Here is a 19,326-nt window from a genome sequence, read left to right as displayed (position 1 = left end):
GTATGCACAGAGTTCTGGTTTGGAACACGATGTTAGTACTTTGTACTGCATGGGCAGATCTTGCATGATTCTGGCAGGCACTTCTCGGGGATTTCTTAATTTACCATCACCATCGGGCTTGAAAATGCATTTAAATAGCAAAAGGGTAGAGATCATGTTTCCTTCTACAAATACCTGTGTAATATACTCTCACTTGAAATGTTGTCTTGACAGAATGAAATGCAAGAAATGAAACTTAATAATTCCAACACAAATGCATCTTCTCGCTGGTCTGCTGAAAACTATGGAACAGATACAATGCCAGACAGTTATCAGAGAGCACAAAATCTTCATGAAGCGCCATTAACAGGCAAGTTGCTGCAGAATTTGTGTCTAAATGCTTAGCTAAATGAAGTAAGGCTTTTGAAAATAATGCCAAAGTGTTTTAATGAATTAAAAACTGATTGCTGGGGAGAGTCTGTTCAAAACAAGAAGAAACTATTATGTGAAAACTGTTTTCCTGGTGTTCCTTTTTAGTTGCTACCACTGGCCCATCTATGTTCTACAGCCAGTCACCTGCCTATAACTCTCAGTATCTTCTTGGAACTGCTGCAACCAACGTAACACCAACAAAGGTGAGATCAAATCTACTCACTTAAGCTGCTTTCACTGATCTCCTGAAAATTACTGCTTTTGATTCCATGCGTAGCTGGATGTAGTTGAAGTTCCTTATGCAGAATTTGGTCAGCTTAGACTGCTGGGGATAAACTGATAACTTGTCTTTCTGCCTGATTTTTGGGATATGGTGTTTGGGAAGAAAAGCCAGCATAATACCTGCCATATGTTAGTAGGGTTCTCCTCCAGGGTATGTATGATAGCCCTTAACAATCCATCCCTCAGGTAGCGTGGCAAAAGAAAATGGGGTTTTCAAGAGTTTTTTCCTAAAAAAGCAACCCACTTGTGTTGTGCTCCTTTTTCAGTGCTTGTTTGCAAATGCCCTTTAAGGTTTAAACTAACCAGTTTAAACTAAGGTAAAACTAGTTTAGATTTAAAGTTGTGTGCAAGCACGCCCTCCTTTTTGCAGACTTCAGCACAGTAAGATGTTGCCCTCTGTGTTACCATAATAAGCAAAGTACTTGTTTTCTGCTTTTTCTTTAGCCTCCTGTCTATGGCATGAACCGACTTACCCCTCAGCCACATATATATTCCTATCAACCACCAATGCATACACCACCTCTGCAGACCACTTCTGGTTGTATGTTTTCCCAAGAAATGTATGGTCCACCTCTCCGTTTTGATTCTCCTGGTACTGCACTCATTTCTCCTCGTGCGAGTGATGACTATTACAATTACAGTGTTCCACAGGCAAGCACAAATCCAACATTGCCTAAACCAGGCTATTTCACAAACCGTTCAGTCACGCCACCAACTTTAAAGCCTGCAGAAGCAAAAGTGATGCCTAAATTTGGACAGCCAGGAACCGCTGAAGGATCAAAAACTCCTCTGCCAACACCAGCACAGCCAAGTCAGACACCAACTTTTAAATTTAAACCTAACTTCAAGTCTAATGATGGAGACTTCACCTTTTCTTCTCCCCCTCAAGTACCACCACAGCCTCTTAATCCATCTTTTAATAGCAGAGAAAGCCTCTTGGATCTTCTGACATCCGATAAACCTTTACAGGATGATAGATACGTTGAACAAAAGCCAATTAATGATCATACAATAAGTTCAAGAAATATCTTCAATTTTAGCAATAAGCATATTCCAGGCATTTCTCTTAGAGAAAACACAGGACAAAGTGCACACAAAAACCTGGGCTTTGAGAGGAACGATACGTTTAGTGCTCAAGAACCAAGCAAGCCTGTATTGCTGACTTCAAATTCTGATTTGGCCAATAGGAGTCATGAAACAGAGGGAGGAAGTACCCATGGAGATGAGGATGATGATGGGCCTCATTTTGATCCTGTAGTGCCGCTTCCTGATAAGATTGAAGTAAAGACAGGTGAGGAAGATGAAGAAGAATTCTTCTGCAACAGAGCCAAGCTCTTTCGTTTTGATGCAGAATCTAAAGAATGGAAAGAAAGGGGAATTGGAAATGTGAAAATACTGAAACATAAAGTAACTGGCAAATTCCGTCTCTTAATGAGACGGGACCAAGTGCTGAAAATCTGTGCAAATCACTACATAAATACTGATATGAAATTAACTCCAAATGCTACATCAGATAAGTCATTCGTATGGCATGCTTTAGATTATGCAGATGAGTTGCCAAAGCCAGAACAGCTTGCAATTAGATTTAAAACACCTGAGGAAGCAATGCTTTTCAAAAAAAAGTTTGAAGAGGCACAGAATATTTTAAAATCCTTGGGATCAAGTGCTGACACATCTGTGACTCAGAGTAATGGTACTGCAAAAGAAAATATAAATCAGGACATCAAGGAGCCTAGCAGATCCATTTCTGGAACCCTCAACTTGAGCTTTCAGTTCCCGAAAGATGGGGTAAGCAGTGAGTCTGACAGCAAAAGCAGCCTTACAGCTACATCAACTGCATCTGGCCCTCCTATTTCATTTGCAAAGGATGCTCAGCAATCCTATTCTAGTGGGTTTGGGCAGCACCTCATGAAGAAGAATCAGTGGGAGTGTAAAGTATGTTTAGTTCCAAATGAAGCAACTGCAAAGAATTGTGTATCATGTCAAAATCCAAATCCAGATACGTGGGAAACACATGGCACACCATTAACTGGCACTGCAAGTTTCAAAGCCAGTAGTAGCACAGTACAGGACAAATTTGGATCTGCTTTTGCGAAAAAGGAAGGTCAATGGGACTGCAGTGTCTGTTCAGTAAGAAATGAACCCACTGCCTCCAAGTGTATTGCCTGCCAGAATCCAAACAAAACTAATACAGGAGTATCTGGTCAACAAATTTCCTCTAAATTTGGCCAATCAGTTCCTCCAAAGGCTATTCAAAATGACTTGAGTACTTCTTTTTCTAAAAAAGAAGGTCAGTGGGACTGCTCTGTATGCCTAGTCCCAAATGAAGCAAAAAATGTGAACTGCTGTTCTTGTCAGAGTCCTAACCCTCAAAATCAACCAAATATATCTACTGTTCAGACATGCCCTGCTCCTGGGTTGGGTTCCATTGCTGATACAAGTAAGCCACAGAAAAATGGGTTTGAAGGACTTTTTGCTAAAAAAGAAGGGCAGTGGGATTGTAGTACTTGTTTTGTGAGGAATGAAGGTTCTTCACCAGCCTGTGTAGCCTGTCAAACACCAAATCCATCTGGTAAGGCTGCTGGTGATGCTTTGTCAGCTCCTACATTTGGCTTGAAAAATAAATTACCTGAACTTGATGGAGGGCAGTTGGGAACAGGCTTTAAGTTTGGTTTTGACCAAGGGAAGACACCATCATTCACATTTCAGATTTCTTCTGATACTGAAGCTAAGCCTGCAAAGGAAGGATTTAGCTTTTCAATGCAAGTGCCTGCAGGTGGATTTAAGTTTGGGATACAGGAGTCTGGTAAAAATGCCACTAAAAAAGATGAGCCATCCGAAGAGGGTACAACTGGCTTCTTAAAAAGCATTGATGAAAAAGACAAAAAGGGACCGCCTTCAGATAGTGGAATTGGATTCCAGTTTCAAGGAAAAGCAGACAAGGAGAAAGGCGACTTTGGTTTTGGGCAAAATAGCAGCACTTTTGCTGATCTTGCAAAAAGTACTCCTAGAGAAGGCTTTCTATTTGGCAAAAAGGACCCTAACTTCAAAGGCTTTTCAGGCGCAGGTGAAAAGCTGTTTTCTCCACAGAATTCTAAAATGGATCACAAAACAAACACTTCTGCTGACCTTGGTGAGAAGGATGATGATGTATATAAGACAGAGGACAGCGATGATATCCATTTTGAACCTATAGTTCAGATGCCTGAAAAGGTGGAACCATTTACAGGAGAGGAAGATGAGAAAGTGTTATACTCCCAAAGAGTAAAGTTGTTCAGGTTTGATCCAGAAACAAGCCAGTGGAAAGAACGTGGGGTGGGCAACCTGAAGATTCTTAAAAATGAAGTTAATGGCAAAGTAAGAATATTGATGAGGCGTGAACAGGTACTGAAGGTGTGTGCAAATCACTGGATAACAACAACAATGAACTTGAAACAGCTCTCTGGTTCAGACAAAGCATGGATGTGGATGGCCAATGACTTCTCTGATGGTGATGCAAAGTTGGAACATCTGGCAGCAAAATTCAAGACACCAGAGCAGGCTGAGGAATTCAAACAGAAGTTTGAAGAATGTCAGAGGCTGCTGCTGGATATACCACTGCAGACACCCCACAAACTTGTTGATACAGGTAGGACTGCGCAGCTTATACAGAAAGCAGAAGAAATGAAGTGTGGCTTAAAAGATCTCAAAACTTTTCTGACAGATGACAAAACCAAACTGTCAGAAGAGGAAAATGTCAACTCTGTTTGTGCCAGCAGTACTTCTGATGTGGTTATAAAGCCACATGCTGAAAGTACTGGCCCTACTCTGGAATGGGATAACTATGACTTGCGTGAAGAGGCATTGGATGATAGTGTAAGTAGTTCTGTATACGCAACGCCTCTTGAAAGTAGCCCTGTAAGGAAAAATCTGTTTAGATTCGGAGAGTCTACCACTGGTTTTAGTTTCAGCTTTAAATCTGCCTTGAGTCCATCCAAATCTCCTGCCAAACAGAATCAAAGTAGAACATCAGTAGGCACAGATGAAGATTCTGATGTTACTCAAGAAGAAGAGAGAGATGGACAATATTTTGAACCTGTGGTACCTCTGCCTGATCTCGTGGAAGTGACCAGTGGTGAGGAAAATGAGCAAGTTGTCTTCAGTCACAGAGCTAAGCTCTACAGATACGACAAAGATGCAAATCAGTGGAAAGAAAGAGGTATTGGGGATATCAAGATACTGCAGAACTATGACAACAAACAAGTGCGTATAGTAATGAGAAGGGACCAGGTACTAAAACTCTGTGCCAATCACAGAATAACACCAGATATGAATTTGCAACAGATGAAAGGATCTGATAGAGCGTGGGTATGGACTGCATGTGACTTTGCAGATGGGGAGAGGAAAGTAGAACTTCTAGCTGTGCGATTCAAGCTACAAGATGTTGCAGACTCATTTAAGCAAACTTTTGATGAGGCAAAGCATGCCCAAGAGAGAGAAACACTCATAACACCTCTTTCTTCTCGTGGCAATACACCAAAGGAGTCTCCATGTGGTAAAAATGCTGTAGCTGTGCTAGAAGAAACAACCAGAGAAAGGACTGACCTCAGCCATAGTGATGATACTTCTAATGTAACTGTAGAGGCTGCAGAGGTGTCAAATGCTTCTGAAACACCCACAAAAGCAGTGGTTTCTCCTCCAAAGTTTGTATTTGGATCTGAATCTGTGAAGAGCATTTTCAGTAATGAAAAGTCAAAAACCTTCACATTTGGTAATACTTCAGCCACTGGTTCCCTCTTTGGCTTCAGTTTTAATCCTCCAAGAAAGAGTGAAAACCATATTCCAACATCTCAGAACACAGCACAAAAAGAACTGGAAGTCTCTGAACCACCAAAAAGCTCTAATGCCACTCAAAAGCCAGTAGACAACTTGCCTACTTCAACACAAGATGGTCCCTCTAACTTCTCATTTAGAATTCTGGAAAAAGGTGAGTGTCAATTGAACTATAATTTATTCAACTATGCAATTTACTAAGCAGTCAGCACTGTGTTACTCATTACTCTTTTTTTCTCTCGAGAATAAGTAGTTTCTTTCAGTTCTGATGCAGGTATCCATATGTTCTCCAGAGTTTCAACTAAAGGAGGGAATTTTAAGTCATAATTACGTTTTATAAAACTGAAAGTATGCGATGCTGGATGGAGTTTTGTTTACTGAGATCAGGGATTTCAGGTAGAAAGCTGTACCTCAAGTGCTGTATCTGAATCTCTGACTTAAAAGCTCAAAGTACCTGTGGACTCACTTTTTGAGACTTAAATAGGCAGTTCATTTTGCATGTACCTGGGCCTTTGCTCTGAGTCCTAAAGTGTGAGAACAATTAATGTATGCTTCAGTTAAAATTTTAATTATCTCCATGATTGAGTAGATGGGTATTCTAAAACTACTCTATACCTTTGTTTCAAGTCTTCAATATTGACCTCTGCAATTTCAGTTGTGTACCTTAACACCTAATTTCCATAGCCTGAGAAGAGATCATATGGCATCCTCAGTTACACAGTTTGTCTCAGTCTGAAAAAGATGTGCTTATACAAGTTGTGGCTGTGACATGACTATTACAATGTGCTGAAGTGTCTTTGTGAGGAGGGTGGGATGTCTCAATTATGGACACGTACTGTTTATTAGCTCAAATGTAGTAAAGTGATGTGGTGGAAGATGATCGCTGCAAGTCTGTTCACATGGGTTGTATCAGCTTGTGTAGAATTAACAGATGAAATTTCCTGCTGTGAAATACAACTGTGGAATACTTACAGAACATAGATAAGTTTGTTTTTATCCTTTTAAAGTTCCAGGTAAACACTTATAAACAAACAATTTATTTTTTTAGGATTTAATTTTAGCCTTTTTAAATCTAATCCAATGGCCTTTTGGACAAGCACATCCTCCTTGCAACCTGATAGTAAAGGTATTTACATACTGCACTGAATGTGTGATAAAAACACGCTAGCAGGCATGGACAGTAACCCAGCTGTGTCAAAGCAGTTGGCTCAGGAAGTCTTATAATTAACATGCATGCTGAAAGAGAGTACTTAAAATTGTGTGCCTGGCTAGTCTATTTGTCCTGTTAAAGACTGTTCTAGCCCTTAGTATGTTTACATGAACCAACACAATGGATCACTCCGTTTAAGCTTTTGGCTTCTGTTTGCCTTATTTTCTGAGGGTATCTGCCTTGCACTTCTCCATCACAGGTTTTCTAAATGTATACACTGGATGCCTTAAATTGCTCTTTTCTAGAGAAATGAAATTGTGTTATTTTTCAGAGAAGATGTCTCATGGTGCCTGAGGTCTTGTACTCTGTGTCAGTAAAAAATGTGTGATGTTCTTGAGACAGGTTTTGCAGTAAAACACTTGAATGTATTTAGCCTCTATATGGGAATGTTCAGTTCAATTTTCTCATTGTCAGTGTTAATTGCTGTGCTCTTAAAAACTAGGAGTGCACAGAAGTGAGAGAGCTAACTCTTCAGCTGCTGCTTATGTATTTATTATGTGTATAATCTGAAGTCAACCTTAGCTGGTTAGAAAATTTTGTTTAATAACTGATTTGTTGACATTCAGAACCTGTAAACAAAACTGTTACAGTTTATAATTTGATTGTATGTCATTATAAGATGTTGCTAGTGGTGCCTCTTACAAGTATGCTTGCTGTAAGCATACTCAGCTTACAGAGTTCAATAGTATTTTAATTTTAAATAGCAAATTTTAAGTTTGCATTAGGTGGTCTCCTAATGTTAGTATCTTACATTGTTTAAAAGTGCCAAAATGTCATTCCAAACACCATTTTCCCAAAATTGTATTTTTGGGGAAGCTGTTCTTATTTAAACACTGAACTCCTGTCCTGGTCTACACAATCTAGAAATCACCTCTTCTGTGTTTTTAGGCATCTCTGTGCTTGTCTGTGCATTGTGTTTATTAACATTTCAATTCTGTTTTCATCATTCCATGTCCCTAATGGGAAGTTATTAAGTATTCTGTGCTGTATGCTCCAAACATGCATGCAGGTAACCAGGGAGCTACACCATGGGCTTTCAAGCATTCCAGAAAGTTTATTTCGGGAACGCTGTACAACTGCAGGAACTCACAGCTGGGTGGCAAAAAGCAAACACACAGCAGGGCTTGTTGACCATACATATCAGTGGGGCATGCTCATACTGTCCTCTGAGCTGTTCCCTTTCCCTTCTTCTCTTCCCTTCTCCTCCTGCCAATGCCTCCCCCACTGCTCTGTGGGAAAGGAATGCTTCTCTACCCCTTGAAAACTCATTCTCAGATAAGGGTTTGCCTGCTTTGTCTATCTTGGCAAGAAAACAGCTCAGAGAAAAAGACAAAAAGTGGTTGTTCTCACACATTCTCTCTAAATTACATTTTTTTAACAACAATGGGTTTCTTGAGCAAAGAGAAGTTTCCAAATTAGTTCATCTCCTTGCCCATTTCTTGTGCAAAGTCCTTCTCAACCCTCACATATGCCAATGCATACATGCAAGAACTTTTCCTACCTCAGATTGATCCTGGCTTTATATTGGGGGCAAATGATGTGAGGGGATGTGTTTAAAGAAATAAAGTAAGTCTCTCTGGTACTTCACCCTGTTCTTTACTTTTCTGATAATTAGATTATGGTTGTATATTTAGTGACTTACTTACAGTTGATAATTGTCTTCAGTGGAAGTTCTTGGCACCTTTTGTTATGGGCTCTGATTTAGTAATAAAGGATTTTGAGAAGTCCTTTCTAAATTAGGTTTTAAAGCCTGCCCAATGCAAATATAATGTGAGGCTTTCTTGTGGAACACGTCTTTTGGGGAGTGGTTTCGGAGTTGTGCTAAAGCAACATTCAAAAGAAATTTAACCTCAGAGTACTGCACCTCCAGGCAAAAGTATTTTTTTCCCAGGTCTGTCATGAGGTTTTTATAAGTGCTTGTCCTGTTTTCAGCTGAGATAATGTCTTCTTAGTAGCTGGTGCAGTGCTGTGTTACGGATTCAGTATGAGAACAATGCTGATAACACACTGGTATTTTGGTTGCTGTTATGTAGTACTGACCGTAAGCCAAGGACCTTTTTTTTTTTTTTGTGAGGAGATGCACAGAAAAGCTGGAAGGGAGCATTTCTGGGACAGGTGACTCAAAGTGGCCAGATGGATAGTCCGCACCATAAAGCATCATACCCAATGTATAGTTTGGGGGAGTTACCTGCAAGAGGGGTGTGGGGGCAGGTCTGGCCTGAGTCAGGAAGTGGTAAGCATTTACACTGTGCATCCCTTGATTTTCCTTGGGTTTTATTTTTTAATTTATTGTTATGTAGTATTATTATATTTTACTTCTGTTTCAATTATTAAAGTGTTCTTAACCTACAAGTTTTACTTTTGATTCTCCTCCGCGTTCCAGCAGAGTAGGAGCTGTGAGTGAGCAGCTGTGTGGTGCTTAGTTGCCAGCCAGGCTTAAGCCAAACCAGTGCTTTTTCAAGTTTGAGTCTTGTCTATTGCATGTTACTGTAGCTGTTACATGCATTAGGGTTTAAACTCTGCTGGTTTTCTCTCATAATCTGAAGATAGTCACTGATAATGCATGAGAAAAAAATAGCACTATTGTGACTAGCTAGAGAGATTTTGGCCTACCTGGTCTACCAAACCAGAAATATAGTAGACAATTGAAAACTTTCATGCATGATTCTGTCCTTAATTTTGTTCCTTTCATGTGCTAACAATGTTTTGTGTGGATTTTTTCCCCCAGAGTAGCAAGTGCTATTACCCTGAAACCAACAGTCTTTTCAGAATACATAAGCATGGCTCTTTGTTTTCATGGCTGCCTGTGAAGATGTATTTAAGCTGTTTGCAGCAGTAGTCTTTGTTGCACTCTTTTGTCACTTTGAGTGGATGCTTGGAACACTAGAATCTTAGTTCAGTGTTTGCTAGGTTAATTTCATGGGGAACTCTACCTGTTGATTAATCTGAAGTGACTTTTTAATGTATTTCTCTTATTCAGCTATTTCCACAAAGGCTACTGAAAGAGGCTGCATAAGCCTTTGAATGAGCAGTGAGAGTGGTAAAACACTGGAACAGAATAATCTGTTGCCAGGATCTTCTAGCTTGCTACTGCTCAAATTAAAGTAAGCACACATTTACACCTGACTGACTTGGAAGAAGTTTTTCGTTGTCAAAGATACATTTTTGAAAAGTCCCTGACACTAAGGAAAGCTGTTTTTTTCCTGTAAGACTAAGTGCTCCACACTTAAACCTCTGCTGAACTTGCTGCGGTCTTAATCTAATTAAGACATTTAACTAATCTGAAAGAATAAAATGCATGATAATATGCAGGGTACCTGCATATCTTCATAATATGGTACTAGATGTATTTCTAATTCTTACATCAGCTGTGGTGGGTGAGTTTTTTGCATAATATTCTGAGAAAATATATGAAAAATATGTATAGCCTGCTGTTGTGATATGAACATAGAAATGTGCAGTTCAAGAATTTTATCGTATATCTGCTTTCTACAGGCTCAGCAAAGCTACTGAGATTAAAAAAAAAAAAGTAAAAAGGATTACTCTGCAAGACTCTGTGTTCTGGTAATGGGTTTGAGCTATAGTGTGGTGTATTAAAATGCCTTAAATGTAATCAAAGGGATGGTCAGATGGGACGAAGACTGGGGAGCAGAGAAAGACATAAGTTTTAATCAGTACTTGGGATTTTGCTTTTACTTTACTATTTTTTATATTGTTCTTAATCTACTGGCAGATACCAGTGAGAGGACTGCTTTTGAAAAGCAGACTTATTTTAGTGTGTCAGTTGCATCAGAGGGTTAAGGGACATATCTGAACATTACATGTCTCTTCTCTCCTCACTCCTGCAATGATGACTGTTAAATTGTATGTTTAGGAAAATCAGTGTTTTTCAGGAACTGGGTAGTAGTCTGATTTCTAGCTTAAGATTTAGGTTTCTGGTGACCACATTGTGCCACAAACTTATCAAATATTTTTTTTATGAAAAGCACAGTTTGCTTTTGAGACCACCCTGATTAGTTTAACTCAAATCTGGAGAATATGAACAAATAGTGTAAGGTACTAAAGCAATCAGATTGTTCTTAGAAACAGCTGATTTGCTTATGGGGTAATTCTTATAAACAGTAAAAAAATTTTGTTTCTCACACCTTTATCCCCAAACTCCCCCCTCTCAAAACAACAGTAAAACCTAAACAAACAGAAGCCCAACAAAACCATAGATTATGTTTAAAGTGGTATATTGTCCCTGTTTGCATCCATTCTCTCATCATAAATGTGTGTTTCCAAAGCTGTCTGCTTGTCCTTACAGCCATACATTTCTCTGCAGTTTGCTCTAAGCATTACATTCAGTTTAACCTTTGGTCATGCATTGTTCCCAGTACCAGTGTGATGAGCTCTTTATTGTAGAAGGAGAGAGGGTAAAAAGCTATATAATAAAATTGATAGTGATATTTGTCCCTGCTGGAAGAGCTAGTTAAATAGGCTGAAAGCAGTATTTTTTTGTTGTTCAGCAAGGTGGAACTAAAAATTACTTTTGCGCCAATAAAAGTTTCGGCAACAGCTATTATGGTAAATTGAGATTAGCTAATAAAAGGTTAGATTACCCATAGGTAACCTGGAATAAGTTCTATTCAGTTGCTGTTTAATACTTTCTAGAATTTAAAACACTTTTAAGCAATGGAAGAGGACATGTACACAACGTCACTTCTTTTTTTGGGCCTGAACTTGACCTGTTTACCTCTGTATGACACCTCTGTCCCATTTCTCCATTGCCATATTTTATTTGACATGGGGACTTCATTAAATAATCCTTGTAACTATATAAAGATGCAGCTATGTTCCTGTTCTAATACTTGAATTTCAAAGGCAGTAGAACAGAGTGTAGTTGGGCATGCATGTTAGACTTTCTTGAGTTTTAACAAGATGTTCTATCCTAGCATCCTGGAACTTCAGTTTTGTTTCCTGTGGATCAACAGAAAATATGTAGGCATTTAAAATTAATTCAGTTCTGTAATAATGTGGGGTTAGTATTATTTCCTGCTCTGAAATTAATCAGTTCAATGTTTTGTTCAATTTCTGTAAAAGCGGAGAAGACAGCAGGGTCAGAAGACAGTCCTTCATCTGATGAGGTTATAGTAGTTTACGAGTTAACACCTACCCCTGAACAGAGAGCTCTGGCTGACTTTCTCAAGCTCCCTTCAACATTCTTCTGTTACAAGAATAAGCCTGGATATGTGAGTGACGAGGATGATGGTAAGGAGTGCCAAAGTTTATATTTGTATTACCTTTTTGTGAGGAAGGGGTGTAATAGGCTGCAGTGGTGCAGCCCAACCTGAAGCTTTGCATGTGGTTGTGGGTGCCTCAGTGTAAGAAGGACATCAAACTAGTGGAGGGGTGACCAAGACGGTGAACAGCCTTTCATCCAGACTCAGGAGAAGTGGCTGAGGTCACTTGGTTTGTTCATCTTGGAGAAGACAAGGCTGAAGGGTGACCAGATCACAATCTACAACTTCCTCGGGGGTGGCAGTGGAGGAGGAAGTGCTGATCTCTCTCTGGTGATAGAGCACAAGGAAATGGAATGAAACTGTCAGATTAGGAAAAGGTTCTTCAGTGAGAGGGTGGGGAGGCACTGGAACAGGCTGGCCAGGACAGTTGCAGCACCAAGCCTGTCAGAGTTCAAGCAGCATCCGGACAATGCTCTCAGGCATATGACTAGGTTTCAGGCAGTCCTGCAAGGAGCAGAGAGCTGCAGTTGGTGATCCTTATGGGTCCCTTCCAATTTGAGACACTTTGCAAGTGCTGTTGGAACCATTAAACACTCAAATACTTTTGTTTGGACCAATGGAAATTAATCCCGTCAATATCTGTATAGCAGAAGATGTACATGCAAGTCTTGAAGACAGAGTAGTACAGTGGAGGCCCAGGAGTGACTGAGGAGAATTTGTCTTAGTATATTATGGGTGTTGATGAGTGTCAACAAGGTGATTGGTTAGGTAAGACTAAATAATCAGATACTTGAGCAAGAGCCTTATGAACAAGCTCAGGTTCTCTGAATACTCGACTAATGGCCTTTCTTTTGAAGCAGATTCCTTATACTAAAACTGAACTTCTTTTATGTCAAATCCTGCTGAATGCAGCTAAATTACTCTTGATTTATTCAGCAACAGATATGTTAAATGGAAGTTCTGAAGCACTGTATGCAACAGAAAATGGGAGAAGGCAAGCTTGCTCCCACAAGTATCCCAGCTTGCAAGTTTTTATGTAAAAGATCTTTAGTCTTCTTTCCCAAATCTCTGTAGTGGTACTCTTCATAAAATCACTCAGGAAGAAATGTGTTTTCTGAAAACAAAACCTGCACCATGTCTTTAACAATGCAGACTGAGAAAGTGTTACAGCCAAGCACATGCACGCAAAACTAGAAGTGAAAGCTTACTTGTAGATTTGTAGAACTCTTACAACATCAGCAAAAATTATGCATACTTGCTAGGCTTGTGAGTTGGAAGAGCTTAGAAGACTTCTCTGACCTAGAGGGTACCTGAGTACTTAGACTTGTTTCCTATGTTTAAGATGAAGACTATGAAACAGCTGTTAAGAAACTTAATGGAAGACTCTACCCCAGTGATTCAGAAGAGAAAAAGAAACAGCAAGATCCTGTACAAGGTATGTCTTGGGAAATATTAAGTATTATGCTTTATGTGCTGAAACATAAACTGAATCTGAAGGACACATGGACAGAGATGAATTTTGTTTCCTGAGATAGTTCTAGAAGCACTTATGCTGGAATGAGAAAAGCTGCATCTCAAAGAACAGTCTGAAGCTCAGTATGTTAAACTGTTAGTTAGCAGTAAAGTGGTACCTGAATGAGAAATGTACAGTTCAGGTGATCTCTTAACAAGAGCATCAACATCTCTTCCTACCTTGAACTCCTTCTGAATATGAGAAATTCAACTTGGCATGATACTGTTCAAGACAAAAGTTCTCTACGTCTTTGAGTATTTGCTACTTCTGCAGCTTGTCAATTTAAGCTTATTGAGTTAATATTGCTTAATTAAAAAAATAGTCTTTATACTAAAAATACAGGCATAAAAGACTTGCTTGTGTTTGTCTACTTTGGCTGTGCCTCAGTGTTGCATAACTGAAAATCTGTGTAGATACTTCTAGAAGTGAAGTTTGGGGATTTTTTTGAGGTTATGTGCTGGAAGGACGTATGAGCCATCTGGAATGGGAGGAAATGTTGAAGGAAGCTGTTACTCGTGGCAGCTGCTCTTCATCATTTTATGGAAGTTCCCTGGTAACAATAGAAAGCTGCGTATGTTTCCAATTCTAGTTGCGCCAAGTTAGTCAGTCTGCACTTCCACTGTTTAAACAGTAATGCTGTTTGAAGAACTCCTGAGGTTTGTCAAGTTGCCCATGCTGTCATGAGGTTAATTTATAGGATAGGTGTCAGAAATTAGCTGGGAAGGCAGCTAAATACCAAAATATTTTCCACTAATTTTTTTATTATTATTATTTTGCAGTGGGCATTGCAGAAAAAAGTGAATTCAGCAGTGAAAGAGAATGTGCTGCTACTTGGGAAAAGAAATCAACTCCTGAGGAGAAAACTGAAGCTCAGCAGGTTCCTTCTACATCTGTCTGTGGTGTCAGCAGGGATACTGAAGATAACAGTCCCGAAGACTTAAAGTCAGAAGCTAAAATTCAAGAAACAAAAGTAAGAACTAAATCTTTACTAAACTTTGTTGTATTAAACTTATACAGTTACTTCATTACATATGAGACACTACAGTTTTCCTCATGTGAGAACTAAAATATTTAGTGGGGAAAAACTATTTGACTCTTTAGTGGCTGTGCCTTATACCAACACTGAAACAGAAAGCTCAGAGCTTAAATTCCTTTGGACAGGAAAGAACATAGAGGTGTTCTCATAAACTGCATTGGCTAGAAGTATTACTCCTAATGTATACCTAAGTACTAATGATTTCAGGAAGTCACAGTATTCTTTTTAACATTTGCTATTTCAAAGATACCTGTCTTTTGCCCAGTTAATGTCCTCCTTGTATGTTAACTGCAATGAGAAACTTAAGGAAGCTTAAAACTTTTTTGGTGTTCTGGTTTGTTTGTTTGTTTTTCTCAGAGGACTCTGCTGAGTCTCCAGGGGAGGTGGTTTGAGTCCTAGGCTCTTCTAGCTTATTTGCTATGTTACTTTTTTATTAATCTCAGGAGAATGAGGTTGGAAGCTCAAGTGACTTGGTCTGTACCAGTAAGGCCGAAATGCCTACTGCACCAACTGATGAGGTGACAGCATTGGTCCAGTCAGCTACCAGCAGTGAAGAACCAGATTCCACCACAGAAACAGTGCAAGTATCACAGACTTCATCACAAGCTGCTGACACACCTGTAGATTTGTCAACTAAAAAAAGTGATTCAGACTGTTCAGAGTCTACACAAGGTAAGGTCAGAACTATGGGAGTTTTTTTGTAGAATGTTTTTGTAGTATGCTTTTTCATAGACTGTCTAAGGTAGTTGCTGTCTTGGGAAGAAGTAGTACCAATACTGAACTAGAAGTATAAATACCAACTAGTAAAAATGTGTCTGGAGATTAAAATAATTATATTTGTCATCTTTGTTGTGTTCAAATTCACTGCCACAGAACAGTGCTAATGTCTGTTGTGTAATTTATGTATAATGTACTTTCATTAGTTTCACTATTAAATACCTCTTGGGTACTTAATTAGAGCTCTGTGGATATGCACAGAAGTAGAATGGTGAAACCTTCTCCCACAGGCTTGAGCCCATTTTCTAAGCCACAATAAACTGTCATTATGACGTGTCATACAAACTTAAATTTATTGGAAGCTAAAAATACTGTAGATGCTTCTCCAGTTTATTCTTGTGACAACATAAATGCATTTTCTTTAACAAAGTAGAGAAGTTTTGACTTTCCCTTCTTATTTGATAGAAAACAGAGTCATCTCATTTGGTTTCGGCAATACTGCAGGCCTGTCGTTTGCAGATCTGGCTTCCAAAAACTCTGGAGACTTTGCTTTTGGCTCAAAAGGTGAGTTAGACTAGTCTCTGAGGGAGACCTCAGCTCACTTCTGCTTCATACAATAAATCTTTTGTGTACCACATTTCTACTGATAGTAGAAACAACAATTTTTTGCAAGTTTTTGTCAGGAAAGAAAAAAACTACACAAAGTTTAAAATGTAACTTTTAAAATTACAGATAAAAACTTCAAATGGGCAAACACAGGAGCAGCTGTGTTTGGAGACACTGCCCGAAAAGCAGATGAAGATGAAGGTGGTAGTGATGATGAGGTGGTACACAGTGATGATATCCACTTTGAGCCAATTGTGTCTTTACCAGAGGTAAGATGACTTCTGAAATATAAAACAACATTAAGATAAGCATGTCTGCTGACACAACAAGTGTTAAAAGAATGTTTTGCAAAACTAACTTTGCTTTCTGTGTTGCATAGACCTTGTTCTGCACATCTTACACTGGCTGTGTAGAAACACCTACTGTTTTAAATCCTAATACAGCCAACCATTAGGGAAGTGGCTGGTGCCTCAGTTAAAATCTTAAACATTGATTTCTCTTTATACCTTGACTGAGTGTTTATCAAGTTTCTTTTTAAAGGAAACCCCACCACACACAAAAAAGCCTTCACAGAAACCAACCAGCTAAACTACTCCTAAAGCAAAAACTACTAAAGACCCAGCAAAACCATATGCAGCATGGTGAGAGAGAATTGCAGTGCTATAATTAATCTTAAACAGTGGAATTTGTTGGGCTCTTAAATTTGAAAAGGCTAAATGTTACACTCACTTGAGTGTGATGAACATGGTGTTGGAGAAATGAACACACTGAATAATCTTCCATTGTAATAGATGAGAATCATCATAACTTCATGTAATAACAATTTAATCTCTGTCTAGGAAATCACAAGTACTCATTCTTCTGTGCTGGTTTTCTAGGTGGAGGTAAAATCTGGAGAAGAAGATGAAGAGATTCTCTTCAAAGAGAGGGCAAAACTCTATAGGTGGGACAGGGATGCTACTCAGTGGAAGGAGCGTGGTGTTGGAGAGATCAAGATCCTCTTCCATACACAGAAGAAATACTATAGAATCCTAATGAGGAGAGACCAAGTACTTAAAGTCTGTGCAAACCATGTCATCACCAAAGAAATGAACTTAGTGCCCTCTGATACATCAAACAATGCTTTAATTTGGACAGCCACAGATTATGCTGGTGAGTTTTTCAGGTGATTTGGGTTTTTTTTTTCTAGGTGGTCTGTAGTCTCTGTGGCTGTTTTTCCTCTGAGATTATTCTAAGATGAAACTGAGAAACCTTCTTCCTGGATTTATTTTCAGATGGTGAAGTAAAAGTAGAACAACTTGCAGTCCGATTTAAAAGCCAAGAAATGGCTAATTCTTTCAAGAGAAGGTTTGAAGAATGCCAGCTAAGCTTGTCAGAACTACAGAAGGGGCACTTATCTCTGGCAGCAGGACTTTCAAAGGACACCAACCCTGTTGTGTATTTTGAAGTTTCTGCTGATGATGAACCCTTAGGACACATAACCATGGAGCTGTTTTCAAATATTGTCCCTCGAACTGCTGAAAATTTCAGAGCCCTCTGCACAGGAGAGAAAGGATTTGGATTCAAGAACTCCTGCTTTCACAGAATAGTCACTGACTTTGTGTGTCAGGTAAGCATAAACAGAAAGATTCTTCACTGAGAGAACGAGATGATGGCACTTCAAAAAACCGCTTATACAGAGTAGCACATTGTTGCTGGTAGCTTGGATCCACTGTGCAGGATACTCTTACCTGCCCTTTCCTTACACAGAGATGAAAAATAGTACAAGCAGCATATGCTTTCCTAAGCCAGATGCTTCTTACCCGTGTCTGTCAGCTCCTCATGCTTCAGTGTTACCAAGTGCTGTCATGTTAGTGTGGAAGAAAGAAATGGAGATAAGGAACTCTTCTTATAGTGGACAAAGGGGCCTGTTGCTGAGCAGGAACACCAAAGAAAGTAGGCATTCCCAAACTACCATTCACCTTTCTCTCTGTACAGAGGGGAGCTCCTGTATGCTCACTTGCTTTCCAGGATTCTCTTACAGTTTAAAGTACACTTTGTATTTCAGGTAATGTTTACTTTAAAACTCATGTTCCAAGTATTTATAGATGTTCAGGTTTCCTCTAAAAAAGTCTTCTAGATCTGATTATTCTGCTGTGACCTGTTCCTTAAAATACCCAAATTTTGCATCAAGATTGTCAGCCTGCATTGCATCTGAACTCCCTTGTAGTAGATAGTGTTGGTTTTAAATCTTGGTGTGTGTTCAATAGCACTAGCCAGTTCTTCATAAATGCTGAGGACTTAGGAGATAGATCATACCTTTCCTTCCCTAAAATTATCATCAAGAATTAGTGACTTGTAAAAGGCAAAATGAACCAACTTCCATACACACTGTGCTAATGTTCTGCATGTCACTACATCACTGAAGCTGAGGTCTGTAGATGGCCTTCTAGAAACTCAGAAGGAGACAATAATATATGAATGGCTTGTAGCCAGAATAAAATACTACAATCTCTTGATTAGTTATCACCTATGACTTAAGTATGCACTTTGGGCACTAAGTTTTTACAAAAAAGCCATTTCTGGTAAGGAAAGCAACATTTAGCTCCTTTAGAGTTTAAGCTTGTTTCAGGGTATTCCACATTCTATAAGGACCAGAGTTTCTTTTAAAATGGTTAACTGCACCATGTATACCCTGACAAAAGGGGAGCTTTTATCACATGAAATTAGTGGACTCTAAGTTTGGTCTGCTTTGCCTAAACTTTCTCCAGGTACAGCGAGAAGCTTTTCAATGAGAACTAGTGCTTTGTTTCACAGATACACTATCACTTCTATGTGTATGGTCAAATAACACGGAGCTAGAAACTTGCTGCCTTCCAGAAAAACAAAAAGGAAATAGAATTGTTGGTTTGTGTTTTGGGACTTCTCAGTTAATGTTGTGCTACTTTTTTTTTTCTAAGGGAGGAGATATAACTAACTATGATGGAACAGGTGGACGGTCAATTTATGGAGCAGCATTTGAAGATGAGAATTTTGAAGTGAAACACACAGGTCCTGGATTGTTGTCAATGGCAAATAAGGGCAGGGATACAAATAATTCTCAGTTCTTCATAACACTTAAAAAAGCAGAACACTTGGACTTCAAGCATGTTGTATTTGGGTTTGTGAAAGATGGAATGGATGTTGTGAAAAAGATTGAATCCTTTGGTTCTCCTAAAGGACTAGTAAATGGAAGAATTGTCATAACAGACTGTGGGCAAATATAGAATTATTTCTTTGAGTAAACAAATGTTCTAGCAGTATAAATCAGTACTTAGATGTTATTGACTAATTATTTCAATTTCTTAAAATGGACACTTCTGATGTATAAATGTAAAATTACAGGTTATAGTTAGATTTTTTATGTGTTCTAATTGATTTTTTTGCATGTTAAATAAAGTTCAGGCACTGGCATATTTCAGGTGTGTTTGTGTTATCCTGACATATTTGTATTAAGTGTCAAAATTTAAAAATAAAATCCTAGTCTTGTTAAAATAAA

The 19,326-nt window shown here is 38.9% G+C and overlaps 1 protein-coding gene across 1 annotated transcript in view; it reads left to right on the top strand.

Annotated features, from left to right (window-relative positions):
- RGPD4 (RANBP2 like and GRIP domain containing 4) overlaps positions 1–19,326 on the top strand; it is a 33,884-nt gene extending 14,558 nt beyond the window's left edge. Inside the window, exons 18-29 of the mRNA XM_071574990.1 lie at positions 214–349; positions 517–614; positions 1,138–5,659; positions 11,798–11,965; positions 13,280–13,372; positions 14,230–14,420; positions 14,930–15,158; positions 15,669–15,767; positions 15,936–16,078; positions 16,688–16,961; positions 17,084–17,418; positions 18,749–19,326. Coding sequence (XP_071431091.1) covers positions 214–349; positions 517–614; positions 1,138–5,659; positions 11,798–11,965; positions 13,280–13,372; positions 14,230–14,420; positions 14,930–15,158; positions 15,669–15,767; positions 15,936–16,078; positions 16,688–16,961; positions 17,084–17,418; positions 18,749–19,054 — 6,594 coding nt within the window. The 3' untranslated portion in view covers positions 19,055–19,326. The remainder of the gene's footprint in view (positions 1–213; positions 350–516; positions 615–1,137; positions 5,660–11,797; positions 11,966–13,279; positions 13,373–14,229; positions 14,421–14,929; positions 15,159–15,668; positions 15,768–15,935; positions 16,079–16,687; positions 16,962–17,083; positions 17,419–18,748) is intronic.

This window comes from Pithys albifrons, chromosome 1 (genome assembly GCF_047495875.1).
Source record: "Pithys albifrons albifrons isolate INPA30051 chromosome 1, PitAlb_v1, whole genome shotgun sequence".
Classification (NCBI taxonomy): Eukaryota; Metazoa; Chordata; class Aves; order Passeriformes; family Thamnophilidae; genus Pithys; species Pithys albifrons.
The sequence above is the reverse complement of the archived record's forward strand: the minus strand, read 5'-3'. Positions and strand labels throughout refer to the sequence as shown.